Source organism: Enhydra lutris, unplaced genomic scaffold (assembly GCF_002288905.1).
Source record: "Enhydra lutris kenyoni isolate GAN:26980312 unplaced genomic scaffold, ASM228890v2 scaffoldscaffold38, whole genome shotgun sequence".
NCBI lineage: Eukaryota > Metazoa > Chordata > Mammalia > Carnivora > Mustelidae > Enhydra > Enhydra lutris.
Window position 1 is genome coordinate 11,011,690 of NW_019154122.1, and position 26,229 is coordinate 11,037,918.

The 26,229-nt window shown below is 47.8% G+C and overlaps 1 protein-coding gene across 1 annotated transcript in view; it reads right to left on the minus strand.

Annotated features, from left to right (window-relative positions):
* The window catches only part of LOC111154928 (vacuolar protein sorting 13 homolog D), a 255,254-nt gene extending 231,582 nt beyond the window's left edge, over positions 1-23,672 (minus strand). The window contains exons 1-13 of the mRNA XM_022514884.1: positions 23,600-23,672; positions 19,850-20,022; positions 14,318-14,395; positions 11,487-11,677; positions 11,310-11,390; positions 8,081-8,197; positions 5,445-5,549; positions 3,864-4,034; positions 3,329-3,429; positions 2,455-2,623; positions 2,194-2,295; positions 1,813-2,014; positions 250-429 (exon numbers count right to left, since the gene is read on the minus strand). Coding sequence (XP_022370592.1) covers positions 250-429; positions 1,813-2,014; positions 2,194-2,295; positions 2,455-2,623; positions 3,329-3,429; positions 3,864-4,034; positions 5,445-5,549; positions 8,081-8,197; positions 11,310-11,390; positions 11,487-11,677; positions 14,318-14,395; positions 19,850-19,946 — 1,594 coding nt within the window. The 5' untranslated portion in view covers positions 19,947-20,022; positions 23,600-23,672. The remainder of the gene's footprint in view (positions 1-249; positions 430-1,812; positions 2,015-2,193; positions 2,296-2,454; positions 2,624-3,328; positions 3,430-3,863; positions 4,035-5,444; positions 5,550-8,080; positions 8,198-11,309; positions 11,391-11,486; positions 11,678-14,317; positions 14,396-19,849; positions 20,023-23,599) is intronic.
* Between the last annotated feature and the right edge of the window lie 2,557 nt (positions 23,673-26,229).

Below are 26,229 nucleotides of genomic sequence, written 5' to 3' on the forward strand. Positions count from 1 at the left end.
AGGGAATCCACAATACAGATGAAATAAGCGTCTTTTACAGACACACAGAACACTGGCCTCTGTGCCGACCAGCTGGTGAATGCTCCGATCGGAGGCTCGCAGGCACCGAGCCCCGCACTCCCCCAGTGACTCTGCCTCCCACCATCCCGCGCTCACAGCAGCCCACTGGAACGTGAGGACCATGACCAGGGAGACACGCGCGGACGCCGGGGCCAGGCGAGAGCAGCCCGTGGCTCTGCGGGGCAGCACCTGAGAACTCGAGCTGCATGAAGGCGCGCTCCTCGGCCCGTGGGCCGCCCGGCTCCTGGTGCAGCAGCGTCACGGTGCCTCGCTGCAGCTGCACGTTCAGTGTGGCAAACACCAGGTCCCGCTTCGTGTAGGCACTCAGGCAGGACGCGTCAGCGGTGGGGTCGAAGAACTCCTCGGTGCCTGAGCGTGAGGAAGGAAAGACGTCAGGGGAACACACGGAAAAAGTCGAAAAGCGCTACTGGCCCCACGGATCACAGTGATGATGACATTATTGAACAATTTTCCCCTTTGTTCAGGGAAGAACTCCAAAGTCATGAACAATTGCTTCATCCCCAATGCAAAATGATCCCAGTGTTTTGTAAGAGATCTTATCAGGGGCTCCTGGGTGGCTCAGTCAGTTGAGTGTCTGCCTTTGACTCGGGTTGTGATCCCAGCATCCTGGGATCAAGTCCCGCATCCCTCTACCTCTGCCTCTCTCATAAATAATTAAGTTTTAAAAGTCTTTTAAAAAAAGAGAGAGAGAGAGATCTTATCAGCTCATTCTCCGAGAGGATGTGAAGATTCAGGACAGAGGCCAGCATAACCCACACTGCCCAACACGGTGAGATGCTCTATGTCCTCACAGCGGGCTCAGGGACCACCAGGAACAGGCACCTTTGGGCTCCATGGCTGACATGCCTAGTGTAACTGAAGGAAAAAAACAGAATTTTTTTCTTTTAATTTTAATTAATCTGAATTTAAATAGCCATCTGTTTGAAAATGGGTAAACAAATCGATGGTGTTAAAAGTCAAGAAAAAGACTAACACGCAGGACAGCATACAAAACGCACAAAGCCCTCTGGGGTGTTGGTTGTGTTCTATTTCTCTACCAGCATGCAGGTTATACAGGAATATTCACTCTGGAAGCCGCCAATCTATGTAAGTATGGTGTGTGCATTTTATGTATGTTTGCTTCGATCAAATTTTTTTTTAAGATTTTTTTTTTTTTTTTTTTTTTTTGACAGAGATCACAAGTAGGCAGAGAGGCAGGCAGAGGTCGGGGGGAAGCAGGCTCCCCGCTGAGCAAAGAGCCCGATGCGGGGCTTGATCCCAGGACCCTGAGATCATGACCCAAGCCGAAGGCAGAGGCTTTAACCCACTGAGCCACCCAGGCGCCCCTCGATCAAATATTTTTTTAAATATAAATCAATAGATAGGTTGCCTATCTGTGACTACGGCTACCGTGTTGCACAGCACGGCTCTAAGAGCGGCTTTGGACTGATCCCCCAGCTTCAGAGTTTAAGCCTCCTGAACTTGCTTCGTTCTCTTACAGTCGCCACCGCTCAGCTCTGAAACTGTGCTCATTATTCCAATGCAGCAATGAAGCTGCAAACGAAGTTCTCTCTCAAAAACTTCCTCCATCTGAATCTACGAATGCGAGATGAACTGTTTTACAAATGTCTCCTTCTTTTATTTGACAAACACCACGGGCCGTTGCACCAATACCAGACGAATTTTCATGAACCAAGCGTCTCCCTTCACGACAGCCGAGGGCAGGCAAGTGAAGGCCTGCACCCCCCTTACCTAGGATCTCCTCGGGAGTCCACTGTCCGTGCTGCTCTGCCGACAGCCCCTCGACCACTCTCCCCTCAGGGGTCTGCTGCCCGTACCAGCCACCCCAGCCAGGAAACCAGGACTGAAGGTACTGGAGCATCCCACTGCCTCCACTCGTTTCCGGGTCCCCAGGGGAATCCCCCGGAGAATCCAACTGAGGCTCTCGTAGGCTCTGCGTGAACCAGAAATGAGCAAATATGAGGCCCCAGAGACAGAAACAAGCTGAGATGTCCCACGGATTCTTCTCCGCTGCGCCCCCCTGCCACCCCCACCGAGAAGCACAGCACGTCGGAACTGAGGCTCTCTGAGCGTGGAGGGTCCGAGCGTGCCCTCCCATGGAGGAGGTCTTACCTCTGCCAGTTCTTCCTGCTTGTGAAATCGCTCATGAACCAGTTCACGCAAAATCTTCAACTCCTCAAAGCTCTGTTCCTCCTCAATCCGGCGCATCTCCTCCTGTTTGGATTAAAACAAAAACAAACAAAACAGGTCTTAGAGCTCCAGAGAAACCAGACGCCTTCACAAACCACTACAAGTCTGATGAGGGAACTGATCCGCCTCCCCATGCTCCCACTGGAAGCCAAGAAACAACGAAGGTAACAAGAGTCCCCTTACCCTGTCGTCTGCATGCAGCAAGCCTCCTTTCAGCTTGCTGAAGTACTTGTCGGTGTAAGACACGGCATCGCGGGCCCGGTGCAACAAGAAGTCCCAGGTACAGCGCTTCCTCTCCTCTCTGATCTCGTTCAGGTTGGCATTCAGAGCAAAATACCACCATTCTCGGCAGCTGAGATGTTTCATAACAATGTTAATTACTTTTCACACGAAGAACATCAAATAATAGATTCTCAACTTCAGCATCAGTAATAACGTATTACGGAATTGGTTTGAATCACCCGTAACAGTAGTGTGGTCCACTGGCAGATAATCAACCAGTGACCACAGGGTAAAAACGATCTTAAGATAATTAGCAAGGATTTGGACACGAAAGATTTTAAATGGCATACTTCGGAAAAGCCGTGGAAATACACAGGATCTTGAAAATTTTTAATACACTGGCCCAGCCCAGTCTATCACTGCAACAGAAAAAGACTGATTTTTGCTACCTAAGTTATCAGGTGTGCTACCTAAATGCTGCCCGGACAGTACGGGAGCACGGACACAGGGGAGCAGGCTCAGAGATCACTATGAAGTTACTGCCTACACAGTCGAATCCCACGAGAGCAGCACTGGTGTACTTGCTAAGTGAGACGGAGAGGACTTTAACTCCCCCATGCTCTACCTGGGAGCAAACCCACAACACCAACAAAACAGACAGTAAGAACATCCATGCAGGTCAACCACAGAGATGACTCTTCAAAGGTCAAAAAAATCAACTGTATTTTAGCTCCAGCCACATGCCAGGGACAGTGAGGCCCATTTCTGACCCACGGACAAGGGCAGCCACGCTCCACAATGCACGTCAGGGGCACAGGTCACCACAAGCCCTTACTTCTCAGACACAGCCACTTTGGGCTTCCATCTTCGGAACTTGACCTGCCTCTCCTTTCGTTCCAGCTCCTTGAGGAACTCCATGATCTGCCGGTACTGCAGCTTTTCAGCAGAGGTTAAGAGAGAGTAACTAGGTTAACACTGATGTGTTTCTTCTACTCGGTTGACGCCCATCTCTACTGAGGACAATCTGTATTGGTCAGGCCACTGAATGGAAATCCAGGGCGCACCCAAGACCACGTTTCAGCATCACGTGGCCCTTCTCTCTGACCACGGACAGTGCAGTACTCCTGTTCGCTGCACGTCCCGGACTCTGGCCTGTGCTTCAGAACCAAATCAAAACTAACCGGACGGCAGCCCAGTCCCACCGTATGACACGCAGCAGGTGCTACACCGGCCACGACACTGGTCTCCCGGGCACTTTCTTTCCCGCTGGGGTGCCATGAAGTATTGAGAGCCTTCTATCACTGCGCTTCCTTAGCCCCCATTACTGGTCCCCCAGGAAGAGGAGAAGCCACCGGGCAGAAAGAGAGTACCTGAGAGAGTTTCAAGGGGATGGTCTCCAGGTGAATGTCGCACTCGATCCGGGGGCTGTGCCGAGACCTCAGGGGCTCTTTGGAGCAGTTTCTCTTCAAGAGAGCAGATGCGCACACGGGCTCCAGGATGTAGTGATGCGCGCGGCTCTCCATGCTCTTGTCCATGGCCTCCTGCGGGTCACAAGAATGTCTGTCCTCGTGGTGAATGTTTTCAGGTTCAAGTCACAAGCTGGTATACTATGTAACTTACAGCGTATTACCTCAGAATCCCAAACGAGGACAAAACTAGGAATCTAAAAGCTCTCTAGCATTTTTTAAAATTTTATTTGTATCTCTTATCAGGTAAAACATTCACGTGGTTCAAAACTGAAAGGCAAAAAAAGGCGAAATATCGGGGCGCCTGGGTGGCTCAGTGGGTTAAAGCCTCCGCCTTTGGCTCAGGTCATGATCCCAGGGTCCTGGGATCGAGCCCCGCATCGGGCTTTCTCCTCGGCAGGGAGCCTGCTTTCTCCCCTCTCTCTCTCTGCCTGCCTCTCTGCCTACTTGTGATCTCTGTCTGTCAAATAAATAAATAAATAATCTTTAAAAAGAAAAGTGAAATATCTCCTTCTGGTTCCCATCCTCCAGCCACCCAATTATTCTCCCCAGAGGCGACCAATAATAGCAGTTTCTTCTGTATCGCACAGAGGCATTCTGCCTGTGTTCAGACAGATCCATGATTTTCTGGTTTTTTAACCATTCTCACACAAATGGCACGCATGCTGTCCTACCTTAGTTCTTTAAACTTAATACTAAACTTCAGAGACTATTCCATAGTTATCGTAAAGATCTTTGTTCTTATTTTCTATAACTGCGTATGGTTCTCTATATGGATGTACAGTATTTATTTCATCAAATTAGCAAAACAAAACCGTTCTATACAGCAGCATGCAAGCCAAAGAAAATCTTAGATAAGGGGGAAAAATAAGTCCTTTTTCCACATTCTACTTAAACCACCCACAATTTCTTTACCAAAAGATTAAACTCAGAATTTCTTATCCTTCACAAACAAAAATACTTTATGTCCCATGATTTTAATGCCTTTCTAAGTATCTCTTAAAGGAATACCACCACAGGTGAAGTTCCAATATACATAGAGTAAGAAAGCTCTTCTTTAAGAGTCAGAGCTGGTGTTTTGTTCATTTAAAATCCGGACATCGAGTCTGTGATGGTTTAAAGAATATGTAAGTACGATAGATGTATGCCACAGAATACAGTGCAGGAGTCAGAAGCAATGAACCAGAAATAGAAACAGCAACATTAATCGATCTTAAAAATACAGCTTTAAGTGGAAAAAAAAGAAAACCAAGAAACCTAGCCTACGATACAAACATGAAACATACACAAAACACTATATATTGTTCTGAACTACATGCAGATGAAGTACGTCAAGCAAACCCACTAGACATCGGAGGCCCGCGGAGGAAGAGGGACATGGGAATGGTGACCAGAGCCACAGAGAACAGAAACCTATGTGGCGGGGGCCCCCACACTCTTTACTTCCGTGCTGCGTTCCCACAGAGCTTTCTGCCGGAATCCTACCTGTAACTCCACCTGGGGCAAGTCCCCCAACAAAGTGCAGTGGGCATCCCAGTAGACGCTGAAGTCTGCCACGTCTAGTTGCTTTTTCCGCATTAACTTCTGTACCTGCGGTAAAACAGGGAAGGAAACAAACATGACTCTCTGTATTCACAAACTCATCCATCCATTCAACAACCATTTCTGAGGAGGCATGCACTGGCACTGTGCAAGGGTGCTGGGGATAAAAAACTGAATTAAAACATGGTTTTGCTCTGACAGTGTTCAAAATCAAAAGTGTTCAAAAAAGCTAAATGGGGACACAAACATGCAACAGTTTTAACAAAGCAGAGGGAAGCAGAAGAAAAATACACGAGAGGCTATGAGCAAGCAAAAGAGAAAATGTCGCCACGTGGATAAGCCTCAAGAGATGTGTATGGTTTGGACACCAGGCAGGGTAGGAGGCAAGGATGGGGACACACGTCGAAGCGTCAGGTCCACCGCATAGACGGCCTGGTGTCTTCAGAGGACGGCAACTACATCTGTGTGACGGGAGCACCGCACTCACGGTGGGAGGGCAGGACTGGTACACACACTTGGAGTGGGGAATCAAGTGCTAATGAAAGCAGCTTGCAACGCTACTAGGTGTCCTGGGTGAAGTCCCCCCCACCCCCAGAAATTCATGACCTCCTAGAACCTATGAAGGGGATGTTACTCGAAACAGAGTCTTTACAGATGTAATCCAATTAAAACAAGGTCATACTGGATGAGGGTGGGCCCTGGTCTAATGATGGGGGTCCTTCTAAGAAGAGAAGGCAGACACCCAGGGGAGAAAGATGGAGACAAAGACAGAAGGCACGTGTCCAGGAGGCAAGAAACTCGACGGCAACCACCAGAAGCAAGGAGGGACGGCTTCTCCCGCAGAGCCTCCAGACAAACTGACCCTGCGAACACCTGAATTCTGGACTTCAGGCCTCCAGAACTAAAGAGAATAAATTTCTGTCATCTTGAGCCATTTCACTTATGGTGACTTTTTAAGGCAGCCCTAGGAAACGAATACGCTAGGAAAGGCAGTCTATGCCGCACTAAGGAATTTGTACTCGATACTTCAAGAGACACGGAGCCACTGAGGGCTGCGGTGCAGGCCTGCCAGCATGGTCAGGGATGTGTCTGAGGAACAGGAAGGACTCTGGCAACAGTGCAAAGTGGAGCTTCCCTCCTTGGTGTGCTAGAGAAAAAGAGTCGTGAGTGTCCTGGGAGATGGGCACGTTTATAGGCTCAGGTTACATTTAGAACTATCTGGCTCACCACCTCCAGCCCCCAGCAGCTGCATGCATTGGCCCCAGGGCCTTGGCCAAATGCGGTGTGCCGTGGTGTGGAAGAGACGGGCAAGCACTGCGTTAGAAAGAATTGAGGGCCTGGTATGGAAGCAAGGAAGTCATGAAAACCGGATGTTTGAGCTCAGGCCAAAGCTTACAGGGTCCTGAAGTGAGGACGACAAGAAGAGACATATTTGAGACACTTTGCAAGGAAAACTGGCAGGATGCTGGGAGCAGATGGATACTGAGGTTGAGGAATAAGAACCAGAAGGCTGAGCACAGGCTTGGGGAGCTGAGCACAGTGGCTGAGGACCCATGCTCCGCAGCAGGGGGGGGGGCGAACTTTTTCCGGCAAGGGTCAGAGAGCACATAGGAAGGCTTCGTGGACTACATGGTTTCCACTGGAACAACTCAACTCTGCCCACTGGAGCAGAAAAGCAGCCTCAAACAATCCGTAAACAACAGGTGTGGCTGTGATCCAGTCATTCTTTATGGACAAAAACAGAGAATGGAGGGGCTTTGCTCTACAGTCCGCCGTTTGCCAACCCCCACTTTGCAGCTGGTCCATGTGGGTTCGAGACCCGGCTCTGCCACTCCACCCCTCTGTGCCCTGGCATACTTAGCTGTATGCAATGTGAGGTTAACAGTGGGGGTGAAAAGTACTGAGAATCCAATGAGGCAAATCATGTAAAACACTAAGAACAGTGTCTGGCACATAAAAGTGCTCAAAAGATGTTAGTTTTGTTTAACATTCAGTAACATGTGAGAGAATAAAGGGGAAACATTGGTTTCAGGGAAGTATAAAGGGCCAGTGGAACATAACGGTATAATTTTGCTTATGACAAGCCTAAAACACCACAGAGGTGTCCCATAGGTAATTAAAGACACGAACGAGGAGGTCAGAAGGGAGGTGGATACAGGGTTCAAGATGTGGAAGGCATCAGCAATATTCCCAGGGCATGGCTGATTCTCTGAAACAGAATGAGCTTACCCTGGGAGTACACATAGCATGAGAAAAAAGTCAAAGCTGAAACCCTTTCTGTGACTCAGTTTCTTTGTGCACAAAATGAAAGGGATCACATCAACACTTAACATAAGAATGAAATAAAGAAAGGTCAGAGAAAACTGGACATTTCCCAACTTCGGCAAATTAATCTGTTGACACAGACAAGAAACATACATTCCCGCCAAAGAACATGGTGATCAAGAACATTACCGCCAAAGAACATGGTGATCAAGAACACGGCCTCCTTTAGGGAACATGAAATGACCAAAGGCAGAGCCCCAAATTCCCAAGACCCAGTGCTTTCTTCCTAGTTTGCAAGCACAGTTGATACTCACAGGCTCATTCACAGCATTCTGCACAGACACATTCTTAATACAGATGCCGAATGCAAAAGGATGGGACGGATTGGTAATACCATCTTCAAAGCGCAAATGGACATCTTGAATTTTTAACTGCAGGGGGGAGAACAAAGGAGAACACTTTTAGATGTGCTACAGGTAGAAATACTACAGGCAGACATCAAACTGCCCTTGAGCACTAGAAAGTCAGAGCTGGCAGTTTATACAAATGCTTACAGCACACACATGTCCAATGCTATGAGAATTACAACCACAGTCCTGAGAGCTAAGATCACAAAGGACGTGAACGACATTTCTTTGTGTTTGGTGCTACCTCCAGATAAGAGCTACAATACTAATATAAAACTAGTATTTTATTTAATACTAATATTAAACCATTTCATAAGACCCCTTAAAAAAAAAAAAAACACCAAAAGAAATACTGCCGGATCTAGATAACTGGCCTGCCCTCTCTTATGGTATCTTAATCTTGCCTCTGTGTCCCCGCACCTAGACACAGGAACACCAAAAGGACACATATATGTTATACTTATTCATTTCCCCTGGCTCCTGGAGGTGGGCTACAAAAAAGACACTCTGCTTCAGTGAATTAAAACTTGTAACAGAAAGTGAAATGACAACCCACAGGATGGGAGAAAACATTTGCCAATCATGTACCTGATAACTGACTAGAATCCAAAATATATAAGGAGCTCTTGGGGCACCTGGGTGGCTCAGACAGTTAAGCATCTGCCTTCAGCTCAGGTCATGATCCTAGGGTCATGGGATAGAGGCCCACATCGGGCTTCCTGCTTAGTTTGGAGCCTGCTTCTCCCTCTCCCTTTGTCCCTCCCCGCTGCTTGTGCTCTCTCGAATAGATAAAATCTCTAAAAACAACAACAACAAAACACTCAACAATAAAAAACAAATAAACCATTTTTTTAATGAAAAAGGGCTCTGGATGGACATTTCTCCAAAAAAAGATATACACGTGACCATAAGCATATGGAAAGGTGTTCAGCATTAGCCAGTAAGAAAATGCAAATCAAAATCACAGCAAGGTAGTTCCTCATACCCACTACTGTGGCTATTACCACAAGACAGACAACAAGTATCAGTGAGGATGTGCAGAAATTAAAATGTTCCTACATCACCGGTGAAACTGTAAAACAGTGTGACCTCTTTGGAAAACAGTTTGCAAGTCCCTCGAAAAATTAAATAGTTACCATATAACCCCCACAGTTCCACTCCCAGGTATCTAGTCAGGAGAACTGAAAACATACATTCACAAAAAAAAAAAAAACATATACATGAAGGCTGACACCAGCATTAGTCATAAGAGGCAAAAAGTGGAAACAACCCAAATGTCCATCAACTGATGAGCAGATAAACGAAATGCAGTAGATCCCCAAACCCACAAAACCTCTCGGTAAGAACGCTCCACTCAACCTGCTGCACTGAGAGATGGGACCATATTTAACACGGCTTCTAGGACCTAAGCCTGCATCGCTGGGGCATTCCAGCCTCATTCCGTGTTCCGTCTGGAAAAGCTCAGGGTTGTTTGTTCCAGCCTAAGCCTGACAATAGGTCCCTGACCTTCCTTTCCCAGTGCCTTTACCAAAAAGGGCTTACAATTGTGAATCCTTTCTCTGTCCCTGTGAGATGTGTATGTATCCCCTATAACCGAGGACCTGAGAGCCATTCCTTTGAAATGCAATCATCAGGGAGGACAGGGCCCGTCTCTCAGTCTCAGCCTCTGCGGGAGCACAGAAGCCCAGCCAGCAGATACAGCTGGCCTTATCACGGGGACACTGACCCTTCGTCATTCTCCACCTGAGCCCTCCCCCACAGGACCCTCTGCCTCACTCTCCCTTTAAAAGGCCCTGCCGCCTCTGTGTAATTTGGAACAGAGCTCTGCTCTTTCCCCTTCTGTCAGCAGTTCCTAAATAAAATCTGTTTTCACCGCTTTCACAAACATTCAACTTTATCTTTGACCGTCCACGTCTCTGACCGAATCCATTATTCGGTCATAAAAAGGAATCGAGTACTGGTCCGTGCCACAACATGGAGGGACCTTGAAAGCATGACGCTAAGTGCAAGAGGCCCGACACAAAAGGCCACACAGCGTAGGATCACATGGATACGAAATGTCCAAAACACTAACCTGAAAGCTTAGTGGTTGTGTGGAGCTGGAGGGAGAGGAGAAACGGGAGTGGCTACTAAGTGGGTATGGAGTTTCTTTTGGGGGTAATGAAAGTGGTCTGGAATTACGGAGTGGCAATCTAGGCACTTTGTAAACACCCTGTAAAAACACTACAGTGTACACACTAGAGGGGTAAACTTTAAGGGATGTGAACTAAATCTCAATAAAGCTATTAGTAAAAATAATAATGATGGGTTATTTAAAATGACAGCTAAATATATATATAAAACTGCCTGAAACAGAATTCAAAGCACTCCCCTAAAATGTACCAATCTCTTTGTCAACATTATGACAGTTACAAAACCAACAACCTCAGACTGCTTTCGGCAGGGAAGTCGTATACCTTGAAACCATCTGGCCTCTGTACCTTAGCACTGCAGGAAAACGCCACAGGTACTAAGTACAGGCTCACTATTACGGCACTCATAAAAATTAGTATGGACCCTGATCTAGTCTTTAAGGATGGAACAAAGCTGTAATTAAAGCAGAAAACATGGCCAACAGCCCTGACATCGTAACCCCTCAAACCGCCACCAGATCCATCAGGGAGAGACTCAACACCTCCACGGGCTGTTGGTCGTTCACTATGTAACCACCTAGAAAGCACGTATGCAACCTTCCTTGTGTTACTGAAAGAAACCAAGACCAGAGAGGTGAAGTGATTTGCCCTGAAATGATCAGTCATGAAGGCTTCGGTGGCCCAGCTTCTAAGGAGGTACACATCCTTTTAGCAAGTAAGAGTCCAACGTTCAAAAACAAAACGAAATATGAGTGAAAGGAAAACTCCTACTCACACGAGCTGAAGCAAGAAAAACCTGTCTGGCCGGAGCTGGAGACGAGCTTTTCAGGTTTTCCTTGGACACTGCCTAGAAGAGGGCACGCCTGAGCCGTCAGCGTCAGCGAAGGCTCTGTACACCCCGGCTCGGTGGAACCCACGAGAAACAAGGTACTGAGAGGCACAGTACAGTTAAGCCTGAGAAGTCTCCCTGTCATTGTTCATACTTTACCAAAGCCAGGACTTACTTCAATATTCTCCACAATTCTCGTAACTACGGAAGCGGTGACTGAGTACCAGTAGGACTCCCCTTTCCGCTGGCGTTCGTTCTACAAAGGAAAGAGCAGGGGTTAGCCAAATCCAGTGCTCTGCTCTTATCTTCTGTCTCACGCAGCGGGTCTGGGGGCCGAGGGGGTGTGCCTTGCCTTCCATCTGTCCTCCAGGGCTTGGAGCAGAGCCTTCTTGCGCTCCCTCTCCAGGAGCTTCTCCTTCTCATCGTTGAAATCCTCTAGCTTTTCAGGGGCTCCAATTAAGTGAAGGCTGGAGATGGAGATCACCCAAGGGTCCACGTGGGGGCGGTAAAAGGGAATCTGAAGCGTTACCTTCCCAATCAGGCCTGGGGAAAGCAAAGTCTTGTCAAGTGCCCATATACGTTTTCACTTCCTACGTTTTTTCTGTATTCTTTTAGTTTTCTGTAAGAAGCATAGGGACTTTTACCACTTATTTTTTAAACTAAGAGAACAGGCAGCAGGTTCTCATACATGGGAAACAGAAAGTTAGTAGGCTGAGATCTGTAAGAACGAGGCACAATAAAAAGCCCAGTGCAGGGGCGCCTGGGTGGCTCAGTGGGTTAAGCGTCTGCCTTTGGCTCAGGTCATAATCCTGGGGTCCTGAGATCGAGCCCTGTGTTGCTTCCCCTGCTCAGAGGGAAACCTGCTTCTCCCTCTCCTTCCCCACTTGTGCTCTCTCTCTCTCACTATCTCTGTTGCTATCTCTATCTCTCTCTCTCTCAAATTAAAAAAAAAAAAAATCTTAAAAAGAAAGGAAAAAAAGAAAAAGCCCAGTGTGACCCTATCAAATGCAACAGCCCTCCTCCACGAAGTGCCTCTTCCCCAACTGAACTACTTCTTAAACTTCCTTGGAGTGTCTTTCTCCCCAAAGCACCTGCCCAAGCCCATGAGCTCGAAACTCATTTCTTGTCCATTATTCATGGGCTGGTTGAGAACCACTTCTTGGGAACTACCAGACTTTGAGTATGTCCAGTCTTAAACATACCAACTGAAACATGGGTAATAATTCTAAATCCTGATTCTTCATAAAAACCCGGACTGACGTGAAACTGGCTAGAACCATGATACTGATTTCCCAAGCCCTACCATTTCTGGCCAAGTCTCCTAGGACACAGGTCTTCTTTAAATTCAGTTAATAAGAGCCAAGTTACTACTAAGGAATAACACGTAAGAGTATCTGAACTGTCCTAAGGGATCTCTCGAAGATCCACATGGCCCAACCAGTATGCTCCCTCTGAAAGAACACACGTTACCAGAATAATCGCTACCCTCTAGGACCTAGAATTCAAGTGCAACTGATCTGTTGAAGATAAGACAATATTAACACCAAGTGCTTGTGTAATAAATTAAGAAATGTGGCAATAAATAATGAAAAAATGTTTTCCTTTGGATTTTATCTCGAAAAATGAAAGTAAATTTTTTCTATTTAATAACTGAAGCCAAATACAAATTTTCACCACAAAGAGTTTAATAATAATTGGTGCACAGTTGCAATTCTAATCTAAGTTATTAGGGGCAAGGGGCATGTTTGATAAGGAAGGTGACAGCAAAAGAGAACCTCTGTTATTGGGGTGCCTGGGTGGCTCAGTGGGTTAAAACCTCTACCTTCGGCTCAGGTCATGATCCCAGGGTCCTGGGATCGAGCCCCCCATCGGGTTCTCTGCTCAGCAGGGAGCCTGCTTTCCCCTCTCTCTCTCTGCCTGCCTCTCTGCCTACTTGTGATTTCTGTCAGGTAAATAAATAAAATCCTAAAAAAAAAAAAGAACCTCTGTTACTATTCAATTTCATTTAATTTTTGCAGAACAAGTACAAACAGGGTCATTTTTGCAAAAATATTAGGAAACTTCATCAATATTCCCTAAGAGCCTCTCCTAATCCTTTGATATTCAAATAATAATCTGTGGAAGTACCCTGGGTATCATCATTCCTGAGTTTCTTTCAGATTCTAACTTGTCAGTGTCTCTATGATTCTGACAGTTTACCCATCCCTTGAACTGACTTCAAGAAAGCCTAAAGTCTTTTGCAAGATTTCTACCCTACTCCACCTAGCAACAATTGCATTGTACTTGCATTTTATTGTAATACAAGTACCCAAAATAATGGAAAGACTGGCATCAACAGGCTATTACTGAATCATGACCGGGTATCGGAATAGGGACTAATTTTACACATGGCCATTTAATAAGGAATTTTTTAAAGACTTTATTTTTAAGTAATCTTTACACCCATCATGGGGCTCGAACTCATAACCCCGAGATCAAGAGTCACAGGCCCCACTGACCGAGCCAGTCGGGCACCCCAACTAAGAATATTTTTATTCCAGGACAACTCTTGTTTCCTCATCAAACCTAGGAACTGCAGAACTCCTATCCTAGCTGTAAGCCTCTACTGAGTGTGCCAGGCATTGTTCCAAGTAATTTTGATGCATTAACTCACGTCTTCCTCTCCGTAACCCTCTGCTGTAGGTAGAAGGATTATCACCTCCTCTTAGAGACTAAGAAGCACACACAGAGTGGTGAGGCAACTTCCCTAAGGCCACACTGCCAGAACACAGCAGATAATGGAGTATATACCCAAGCACACCGTTCCAGAGTGTACCTTCCATTCAATAAACTATCTCTCAGTAATATTATGAATTCTCCAAAAACAAGAACCTCCATATCTAGGACAGAAGTTCTCACACTTCAAGAAACGTAAGAATAACCAACGGCACTTATTAAACATACAAGTTCAATGACACATGCTTGGTTCTGATTCCGTAGGTCTGGGAAACACCTGACCTCCCCACTGCTGCCCCAAGATCATCCTGATAGAAAAGGCCACATTTGAGGACTGATCGATTCTACTTCCTATCCTGCCTCTTCCTGTTCAAACACAGCCAAACTCAAGGACTCTTGGTTTTCCTGTCCCAAGCAGTGGAAGAAGCAGTGGAGGACCACGTCCCTCTCCCGCAGAGTTCTACCCACCGGCTTTGACTTCAAATGGTAACTCCAGTTCTTTCAAGGCATCTTTCTTTAAGGGCAAGTTTTCCAACTCAACAGCACCTGAAAAATAAAATAACAGCGTGAACTGTTCGCCCAACACAGGCAGTAGGCACCTACTGTGTGCAAATCTTTGAAGGTTAAAGGGAGTTTTACAGCTCAGCCTGGCTAGAAAAAGCCAGGAATGGCACAGCGACCAGCCTGTGTTCTCTGTCTGTACCAGTTTCCTGCCCATCCCACTCTGACAGCGGAAGCTCACCAGCAGGTGAAGGGTGTCGGCAGCGATCTTTTTCTATAAGCCAGATAGTACATATTTCAAGCTTTATGGTATCTGTTGTATGCTCTCTCTCTTGTTGTTGTTTTTCTTTTTTTTACAAGCCTTTAAAAATATAAAAACCATTCTCAGTTTGAATTTGGGCAGCTGGCCAGTGTGCAGACCCCTAGTTTAGGCGAATATTCACCAGACCACCATTAATATCTGGGCCACCTGGGAAGAAATGCAGGCTCCAGGGCCTCCTGCGAGATATCCGCTGGGATTGAAACACAGAAATTTGCCATTTTTAATAAGCTCCAGCCATCCCCCTTCCCCCCAACAAATGGGTCTATCGCACACAACATCTGGGAGCCCATAAGAGTTCAATAAAATTGGCCATCAAAAAGAATTCCACTCTCCCTTCTGGACAGACCCGCTCCACATGCTCTGGTCCACGTCTGTGCCTGCAGGCTTCATCACCCGTTCCAGGGCACAGAACAAACCACTGCTGAAGGTCCCTTGCAGACCCAGCTTTTATAGGACTTAAGCCGAGAGCTATGAGACGTCTCTGAACAGCCAAAGCTCCCTGCCTCACTCTCCCAGCTGTGGAAGTCACCCGTCCACACTGACACACCACCCCCCAGTCTCCAGCAGGCACTGTGCTGGCCGCTGGGAATATGAAACGAGAAGGCAGGGTCCCCATTCTAAAGGGCGGAGGAGACAGACATCATTCTGCAAAACTGTTTGCCCAACTTAAGGCAATTTCTGGGAACAGGGAGTACAGACAACCACCCAGCAGCCACTGGTACAGGAACTCAGAAGAGAGGCAGGCCAGCCAAAGACAAACTAATACAAGAAGCAATTATTTTTTCCTTTAAATGACTACTCAAGACTTGCGGGTAATTGGTTTCTAAGGTATTCAAATCCAGTAGCTCTGCAGATGCTGGGCAAATGCAATCAGCTTACATTTTAGACTTTTACAGGAACATGAGTCCCCACAAGGGCCCCCACATAACCTAAGACTAACCAAAAGGAGAAGTTAATAACCCCAGAGAGCCCGGAAACAACTCTATTTCCACATTTGGGGAGTAAATGATCACGGGGGGGGGGTGGCATGAAACTTGTTCCTCAACAGTGGAAACTGACTTAAAGGGGGAAAGCATATGGTTTCTTCTTTTGAAGAGCATCATTTGCAATTTGAATCATTTGCCCTATTTTCCAATCCCCAAATCTGTCACAAAGGCAGACGGCACTAGGTTTCCTTGGCTGCTGTGCACCTTGGAGAAGTGGAAGGAACGGTAGGCAGCCCACGCTGGGAGAAACGAACGCTGAACTGCAGGAGAGCGGGAGAGGTGCTCTAGGAAGGGGAAGAACCCAGGGAAAGGACAAGAAGGAAGCGCAGCCTCCAGCATTACAGAAACAAAGGAATCAGGCAAAACAGCAGCAGTGGCCAGCGGGTCAGTGGTTCTGGATGGAAGGCTCGCTGATGCCCCACCCACTCAAATCTGCACCCACACCTGGCCCTGCCGGGAAAGGTCCCTCAAGGGACCCAGAGTCGGGAGGACTTTATAAATGACAACGCTCTTCGTTTCTTTCCGGGCAGATAACGTGCAGGCTTATTCCCGGACGTCTCCTCCCAAAACGCCTCCGCTTAGCAGAACAAGAAGCGGAGGCCCTAAAACTGGGGTACACCTAGAGGCTGGTGGCCTTTCGGTCAGCACTGATGACTGCTGGCCTCTCTTCCCGCAGCCCTGCGTCACCCAGAAAGCCAGCCTGAGGTGAAGAGCTGATAGGAACAAAAAGGAGGGGCCCTAAGTGCTGGGCCACAAACACAGATAGGCCCGCAGCCCGAAGCTCAGGGCCCCTGATGTGACATCAGCAGCTGCTACCTTCTGGCCTCAAACCATCCCGAACAGGCCTGGTGAGTTCTCCGCCTCCTGCCTGTGCTCACAAGGGTCAGTCCACCGGGAATGCAGTGCCCACCCGGCGCCACCAGCCCAACTCCTGCTTGGCTCCCGCGGTCATCCCTCCCCAGAGTCCTGCCAACGGGGTGAAGGACTCCCCTGCTTTGCACACCTCCCCCCCCACCCATGCTGTGCCTGCAGCTCTAGTGGAACAACTGACAGCGCCTGGCATGTCCAGCAAGGTTACGGGTGTCCGAGGACAGGGACTGCCGAGGTCAAAGGACAGGAACAGCGACCACTCAGTAAGATCAGGACTAGAGCCGAGCACTTATCCCCACCAAGTCACCGAAACCTCCCAACAATATGAGGAAATGCCATCCTGTTCTGCACTCTGAGGTGAGGAAAATTAGGTGCACAGGTAAGCAATTTGCTTAAAAATCACAGAGCTAGGATGCCTGGGTGGCTCAGTGGGTGAAGCGTCTGCCTTCCGCTCAGGCCATGATCCCGGGGTCCTAGGATCGAGCCCCGCACTGGGATCTCTGCTAAGCAGGGAGCCTGCTTCTCCCTCTCCCCTGCAGCTCCCTCTGCTGCTCCCCATGCTTGAGCTCTCTCTCTGGCAAATAAATAAATAAAATATTAAAAAAAAAAAAAAAATCACCAAGCTGGTAACTATAGGACTATAGTTCGTACCAGGTCTGTCTGATCTCAAGTGGCAGGAGGAGGCTTAGGTAACTTGCTCAGTCACAAACAGCTGTTAGGTGGAGAGACCAGGCTCAGACCCCATGCCTGAGCTCCTGGTATCTTCTCCTTTCGCCATGTTTTCTATCAGTCCATAACACAGAGCCGTCCGTACCCAAAGCAGGCGCTCAGTGGTGTTTGCAGAGAGACGGAACAAATAAAGTCATATACAAGTTCTCTCTCCTTCGAATACTCATTTGCTATTTTGCATTTTTATTACATTTAGTACGTGTGCACAAACCACCCCTGAAGTCCCAGCCAAGCCAATCATATGGTGATGATCATGACAACGGGACATGGTGACTGACTGAGGGCCCACTACACGCCCAGAATGGCTCTAAGCTCTCAGATCTACATTCATGTCTAGTCCTCAGAACCTCGTGACACAGTTCATATTCTCTCCAATCGACAGAAAAGAAGAATTTGAAAATTCACGAAGAATTGGAATAATCTGTCCAAGTTACTGGTAAATGGAGGAAATGGGATTCAAAATCAGTCTGACTGGGGCGCCTGGAGGGCTCAGTCAGTTAAGCGTCTGACTCTTGATTTCGGCTCAGGTCGTGATCTCAGGGTCATGAGCTCAAGCCCCAAGCTGGGCTCTGCGCTGTGCAAGGAGCCTGCTTAAGATTTTCTCTCCCTCTGCACCACAACCCCCACCACCAGTCCCCGCTTTCTCTCTCTCTCTCTCTAAAAACAAACAAACAAAACAGTCTGGCTATAAAATTCAGAGTCTTGACCACTAGCTCTGTCTTCTTGGCGTCTCAGACACTGAACATCTACAGACTGAAATAACATTCTTATTCCCTTGCAGGACCCCCTGCCTCCAAACGGTGCTCACCTGCAACTGCGATGCTCAGGGCTCTAAGCTTTGTGGGGTGCCTTGAATCCATAGGGATGGGGCACCACACTAATACTGGTTATGAAAGAAAAATTATTTTTCTATTCTGCAAAGAGAGTATTTTTTAAACAGGAAGCACAGAAAAGCACTTTGAAGCATCAGAGAGATACACACAGTTGTCATTACGAGATATACTCAAAAACAGATCAGAAATCTGTTTAGTGTAGAGTACATGATACATCGGATACCACAAATCTCTACTCATTTCTTCCGCAAACATCCTATTTCTGTCATTAACAAGGTTATGGTCTGCGCTTCCCTTTCTCGGCTCCCTGCCCTGTGCAACCTGGATAGCTTCACAGCGTGTACGAGAACTTCAGTAAGTGACCCAAGAGGTGAGCTTGACACTCCTCTTGCACTTTGAACACATCCTCTTCCCTGACAGACTGGTCACTCTCACCTTGTACTTAGTAGCTCCCTTCTAAGGACAGAAGGAAAAGGTCAGGACAGAAGTTAGAGATGGAAGAAAAAACCTACTTCTGTTTCCAATAAAAGGAAGGGAGTGGGCGGGGCGAGCAGAGAGCTCCCTACAGCCTATGGACGCCACAATCCTTGCACAGGTTTAGATGGGTCAGAAAAACATGGAAACAACACTCCTGGGGACAAGCGAGCCACGGACACCCTCTTCACAGACCCCACCAGTCTGTACCACTGCCATGCCCACTAACCTGTCCTGGTCCACATGCCAAAATCCACATCCTCAGGAAGGCGAGCTTCCCGCATGTCTGAGATCCCCTTTCCACTTTTTGGGCTGCTACATGCTTGCAGACTATCTCCTCTCTCTAGATTTGCTCAGGAGCTCCATTTTGAGTTGAGCAAAGAGAACTTACATTAAAACAAGGAAAAGGAAAAACAAAGCGGTTTTCTGATCCTCACGCCAATTCCCCGCACTGCATTCAATCACGTCTCGGCACTCACCAGGGAGAGGCCTGTGAACGTGACTCGAGCTTTAGTCTATCAAAGACCCCACAGTAACATATTTTAAAGCTTCAACTTGGTGTCTGTTACACACTAGGCAGACAGGAGCTGTAAATGTCATTCCGTTTGATCCATGTGAGCCTTACGGCAACCCTGGAGAAGTACCTTTCCCACTTTTCCTTTTCTTTAAGATTTTATTTACTTACTTGAGAGAGGGAGTGAGAGCGAGCATGAGAAGGGGGAGAGGCAGAGGCAGACCTCCCACTGAGCAGGGAGCCCAACGTGGGGCTCGCAACCCTGGGATCATGACCTGAGCCAAAGGCAGACACTTTACTGACAAGAGCCACCCAAGCATCCCTGACCCGCTTTTCCTAAAGAAACTGAGGCTCTGAATTTCAGTGGCTTGTGCATATAGCTCGTAAGTAATACAACAGGATTTGAAGCCAAGGCCAATGCCACTGTCACTACATCACTACATCATGGCCACCTCCAAAAAGCTTCATAAAGCTAAACAATTAGCTGGGATAAAGCACAGTCACCAGCAACATAGTCCTTTTCTTTCTCATATTTAACAGTTCCCTAAAATCTATGGCAATACAGCCACATACTAAAGTTACCCAGTCATAATAATCAGGGTCATGTGAGAGAACATATTTCCTTTTACACATAATTAGTACAAAGCCATCTGGGCATTATGTTTTATTATTCTCAGTACAACAAAATGAATATTAAAAAAAAAAAAAAAAACCAAAAATGCCATCTGCAGTGGCAAACTTTACCAGAAAGAGATACACGCACGCACTCACCTTTCAGAAGCGCGACAGAGAGCTGATCGGTGTTCAGGTTATTGACGTATTTTCCCAGGTAGGTATTGAGAACCCAGGCTACAAGACCTTCCAACATGACTATATCCTCAAGACAAGGTGTTTAAAAATCATGGATCATTCTTTACTTTTCCCTCTCATGGTCACAGAAGAACCTAAGAAAGAAAAAGAAAAAAAGGAAATCAACAGAAAACCAGATGATTTTTTTTTTTAAAGATTTTACTTATTTATTTGACAGACAGAGATCACAAGTAGACAGAGAGGCAGGCAGAGAAAGAGGAGGAAGCAGGCTCCCCGCTGAGCAGAGAGCCCGATGCGGGGCTCGATCCCAAGACCCTGAGATCATGACCTGAGCCGAAGGCAGAGGCTTTAACCCACTGAGGATGATTTTCTAAGCTGGTTTCCTATGCTACCTTTCCTAAAGGTGGATGAATGAAAAGCACAGATTTAAAAAAAGATGGGGTGACCAGTACTGTAAGACCCCGTGTTAGCCAAGGATCAAACAAACATGTTCTCACACAGCTACAAGGAACAGTCACTTATAAATATACCAAACATACCTACAATTCCAAGTTGTCTCTCCTTTCGATGTAACTGATCATTAAACTGCCTTTAGTAATTCACCTTGGCATTAGACTGTCCTGGTCAGAGGTTCTCATCCAAGTGTAACTGGGCAATGTCTAGACACAATTTTTTTTAAAAGATTTTATTTATTTATTTGACAGACAGAGATCACAAGTAGGCAGAGAAGCAGGCAGAGAGAGAGAAGGAGAAGCAGGCTCCTCGCTGAGCAGAGAGCCAGATGCGGGGCTCGATCCCAGGACCCTGAGATCATGACCTGAGCCGAAGGCAGAAGCTTTAACCCACTGAGCCACCCAGGCGCCCCACTAGACATATTTTTTATTATCATGACTGGGGGTTACTACAGGTATCTTGTGAGTAGAGACCATGGAAAGACCATGGAAACATCCTGCAATGCACAAGACAGCTCCCCCATGACAAAGAATCATTCAGCCCAAATGTCAACAGGGCTGAGGCTGAAAAACCCTCTCTTTAAAAAAAAAAGTGAGAAAGAAAGAAAAACCCTGTCCTAGACTAAGGCAAAAATGCCCTAAGAGATTTCAATGAACGTATTCTACAACGATCCTCTTTAAGCCTTCTCTAATTCAAACGTGCAAATTCATTCATCAAGATCATTCATAAAATAACATAAATGAAAGGGAGAAGGCTGAGATTTATCACCGTTCTCAAAAGTTTCTGGAACTGCGGGCGCCTGGGTGGCTCAGTGGGTTAAAGCCTCTGCCTTTATCAGGTCATGATCCCAGGTGATGATCCCAGGATCCTGAGATTGAGCCCCGAATCGGGCTCTCTGCTCAGCAGGGAGCCTGCTTCCCCCCCCCACCCCGCCTGCCTCTCGGCCTACTTGTGATCTCTGTCAAATAAATAAAATCTTAAAAAAAAAAAAAAAAGTTCTGGAACTGCATTACAGGAACCCAGGCACCAGACGATGCGGATACAATGAACTACCTTAGTCGGTAATACAAATACAAGAAATTCTCTGGTTCCAACTACAGTATTTACATCCACTACTGCTTTACCACTACTGTGTTTATTAGCATTGCAAAAAATATACACATTACTTTTAGTATTGTAATAAGTTATCATGAGGGAACCTGAGACATAAAAGTTTCAATGTGTTCTGAAATTGCTCAGCTAGCTAGCAGATCCCAGTTAGAACTGTGAGTTCCAAATCCTGCTCTGAGCCAAGCACATCAGACACCAGCCCACCATGCAGGACACTCCGGATTTGCTATGGCATGTGTCCCACTTGGAACCAGCCCTTTCAGGATCCTTTCCAGGCACTCTGCCCCACCCCCAGTGATTCATCTTAGTGCCAGAAAATACACTTATCCCAAAAGAAAGGCTACCACCCAACAAAGACCCAAAACACAAGGCCCTGTAAGAGTTAAATGAACCTTCAGGAAAGACTGACTTTTATTCGTCAACAGTGACTTGCACTTGCACTTTCCTTTTTATTTGCTATCAGTGACAGTGAAAATAAACAAGTAAATGAATAGCATTTGATGAAATACTGATTTCTTTTCAAAAAATTTTAAGCCATATTTTGTGTAAAACTAAGAATTTGCTAGTTATTGGATACATTTACTTAAAGGAGAGGTTATAAGAACAAACTCTTAAAAATAAGAAATGTTTAACAATCTGGTAAAATAAACACTTCTATATTACAACTTCAAACAAGTAAATCTGTGAGAACAAAATGTGAACCTGACTTATTCTAGTATTACTATGTAGACTCCAAACACATTTAGGCAGGGAGCCAAAATCAGAGTGCTCTTTATTTTTGAAGTTAATGCCATTGCCTCCACCCCTAAAATGCCAGGAAACTCTCTATTAAGTGCCAACTACAAATACTCTCCCAGTAGAGGGAGAAACTGTCAGTTGGTACCCAAGATCCGGCCAGACTCTACTTCCCCTGAAGGTGGAAGAGTGCAAAATACAGATTAAGGAAAATATGGGGTGAGAAGCACTGTAAATGCCCTGGTCAGTAAATTAATACTCAAGCCAGAAAGAGTCTATTAGCTCAGCTAAGCATCTAACCCAGGCTTGAAGCCACTTCAAGGATTCCCTTAAGGAATCCGGTGTCAGGAAGGGCCGCCAGACTGGCTAGAATCCCAAAGTGTTTACACTCGGGTCCACCAGGGCTTCCAGGCAGTCGCCTGGCACTAACTCGCACCTGACCTCGCCTAATCGGTGGAGTAGGTGACACTGGGGATCAGGGCTCAGCCCACGGGCGGGCAGACAGCCCGGGCATGACCTTGAGCCAGGCCCCTCCCTCGAGGGGCGGCCAAAGCTGGGAGTAGGAAGGACTGGCAAAGGGACCAGAGCGCTGCTCCCCAAACCGGCCGGGCCCGAGTGCTGTGGGAGTCAGAGAGCTCAGAGAATTAGGGACCAGAGGGGGCCTCGGGCCCCACAGGAATGAGACTGCCCTGAAGGCGAGGGTCCCACAGCCCTTCCTCCACTCCGTGGGCTCCAGGGAACGGAGACCCCAACACCCAGATAGAGGCCGGAGGAAACGGCGCCTGGCGGCTGGGGTCCCGCACCTGAAAGCAAGGACTCAGCTTGAGTGTAACCCCGGGGAGCGGGGGTAAAGACTGGCTTGACCTGAAGTCCCCAACCCAGAGCGTAACCCCAGAAGGCTGGTGGGTGGTTAAAACACTGTGGGGAACTAACCAGCGCCCCCGTTCTTGGGCGTGAGGGAGAGGGGCTCGCACACGGGTCCCGCACGGAAACCGTGGCTCAGGCGGGGAGACGCGGGCTGACACCGTCCCCGAATCCCCGGGCACCAGGCTGCCGGGACCCCGGAAAAGGTGCCGGGTCCGGTGGGGACTCGGACTCCCAGGACAAGGACGCCGGGGTCCCGAGAAGCCTGTCAGTCCCTGGGGTGCCTGTGGGGGCTCGGATGCAGAGGGGTCCCCATGAGGGCAGCGGCTCGGGGCTGTCGGGAGCACGGACGCCCCAGGGCCCCCGGAGGAGCTCAGACGGCGGGAGGGCCGGACGCCGAGCTCCCCGGGCTCCCAGCGGCGCGCTCCCCGCGGGCGGGCCCGGACCCCGGATCCGAAGCGGAGCCGGAACGACAGACAACAGGCCCACGGCCCACCTGCAGTCTCTGACCCTGCGTGTCGCCCGGCGTCGCCCCGCCTCGGCCCGTACCTGTCTGTGTCCCGGGCCGCCCGCCTAGCCCGGCACTGCGCGGCGCTTCCTCTCCCGGCTCCTCAATGGCGCTGGCCAGCGGCGCTCCGGCCCGGCCCGACCCGACCAATCGAGCCGGCGACGCGCCGGAGCCTGGCCAGCCGAGCGCCGAGTCATCGAGGAGGCGCCCCCTGCCGCCGGCGGCCGCTAGAGCCTGCTGCTGCGGCTGCGGCTGGAACCGGAGAACCGCCCAAGGAGCCCGCAACCTACCCGGCTGGGAGGAGACTGAGTCCCACGGGAGGGCAGGGTCACAAATTCGTGTGGCTTCAACAGTCTTGGAACCCAGCGTTCTTCCTCCATCTGGCCCACCGACAGTGGGTTCCCCACTCAGTAGCCACAGGGGTCTGCTAAAACATAATTCAGACCAAGCCACTTCCTTGCTTTAATCGGCTTCCCCCCTTATGCTTGAATTAAAACCCGGCTCACTCCGGCTAGATCTGATCCATTCCTGTTTCTGCCCCTCTCTCTGGCTCCTGCCTCCAGCAGCCTTCAGTTCCCCACTAAAGGACCCTGTGCTTTTGCCATTCTCTACTTAGGATGCCTTTCCCCGGGATCCCTACTGTCCGGTAGAAATAGAATACAAGCCACACATACAAGATACATCGTAATTTGTAATTTACTACTTGGTACATTTTTAAAGAAGAAAAAAGTAAAAATGAGTAATGTATTTCATTTAATTCAATATGTCCAATACATGATCATCTCAACCTGTAGCCAAAAGAAAAAAGAATCAATGAGATATTTTAGGGGGGTTTAATAGTAAGTTTTTGAAATTTAGTCTGTATTTTACACTTACGGTGCATCTCAACGCAAACCAGCCACAGTTCACAGCTGTAAGTGGCTGGTGGCTACAGAGCAACCTTGGATAGTCCCATAGTCCATTCCTTCTGGATTCAAATATTCCACTCCAGAGAGCATTTCCCTGCCATCTTATCTAAAGTTCCCTTCAACCATCACCCAGTTGTGTTTTCTTCACAGACCTTAATGCTACTTGAAATTATCTTATTTGCTTATACTTGCCTTGTCACCTTTCTCCACCTTGAAAGTTCCCTGAAAGCAGTGATTTTATCTTTTTCACAAATGCCTCTCCAGCACCTAGACATTGCCTAGCACAGAAAAGACTCATTTAAAAGTGTTATATGTGAATGAAGGAATAAGTGAACAAATTAGTAGGTCATCCTGCCTTAGCCCCAGAAGGACAGGAAGAAGACCTCAGGCTCATAAAAAGTCAAAAGATACAGGAGACATAATGGCAAGTTTGCAACAGTGTATTTGCTGTAGTGATTATCAGCTCTCATGATGCTGAGCTAATGAAGGTGACTATGGGCTGCACATTCCTGGCAAGGCCTGAGTTCCTCTGGGGTGGGAATAACCTATACAAATCTCAGTCCTGGGTCTGCTTGGGGGCTAAGGTTTGGGTATAACACCTCAGACTCCAGAGACGGAAGGCAAAAGAGAAGTAGCCCGTTAGAGCCGAAGGTTCTCAGAGTCCAGATCTTCTAGCACAGAAACACCTGGCTATACCTGGGGAGTTTATTAAAAATGCAGATGCAGGGGCACCTGGGTGGCTTAGTGGGTTAAAGCCTCTGCCTTCCCCTCAGGTCATGATCCCAGGGTCCTGGGATCAAGCCCCCCCGCATCGGGCTCTCTGCTCCGCAGGGAGCCTGCTTCCTCCTCTCTCTGCCTGCCTCTCTGCCTACTTGTGATCTCTGTCTGTCAAATAAATAAATAAAATCTTTAAAAATAAATAAATACATACATACATAAATAAAAATGCAGATGCAAGGACACCACTCATTCAGCTAGTATTACTGAAAGTCTTTGGGCCCTCACTTTGGAATCTGTGAAGGTATGTTTACCAGACAGCAATCCTCCTACTAAATATTTACCCAAGGGATGCCTGAGTGGCTCAGTCGGTTAAGGGGCTGCCTTCAGCTCAGGTCATGATCCCCGCATCCTGGGATCGAGTCGCACTTGCTCCTCGGGGAGCCTGCTTCCCCCCACACCCCTCTCTCTGCCTGCCTCTCTGCCTGCCTGTACTCTCTCTATCTCTCTGACAAATAAATAAATAAAATCTTAAATATTTACCCAAGAGACATGAAATCACAGGTGCATGCAAAGACATTTGGGAATGTGGGGCGCCTGGGTGGCTCAGTGGGTTAAAGCCTCTGCCTTCAGCTCCAGTCATGATCCCAGAGTCCTGGGATCAAGCCCCGCATTGGGCTCTCTGCTCGGCAGGGAGCCTGCTTCCTCCTCTCTCTCTGCCTGCCTCTCTGCCTACTTGTGATCTCTATCTGTCAAATAAATAAATAAAATCTTTAAAAAAAAAAAAGACATTCAGGAATGTTCACAGAGGCTTTATTCATAGCAATCAAAAACTATTTTGACAGTTAGTTAAATAATCAAAATGTCCATCATTAGAATGGATAAACAGACTGTCATGTACCCATACGATAGAATACTACTGGGGCACCTGGGTGGCTCAGTGGGTTGGGCTTCTGCCTTCGGCTCGGGTCATGATCTCAGGGTCCTGGGATCGTGTCCCGCATTGGGCTCTCTGCTCAGCAGGGAGCCTGCTTCCCCCTCTCTCT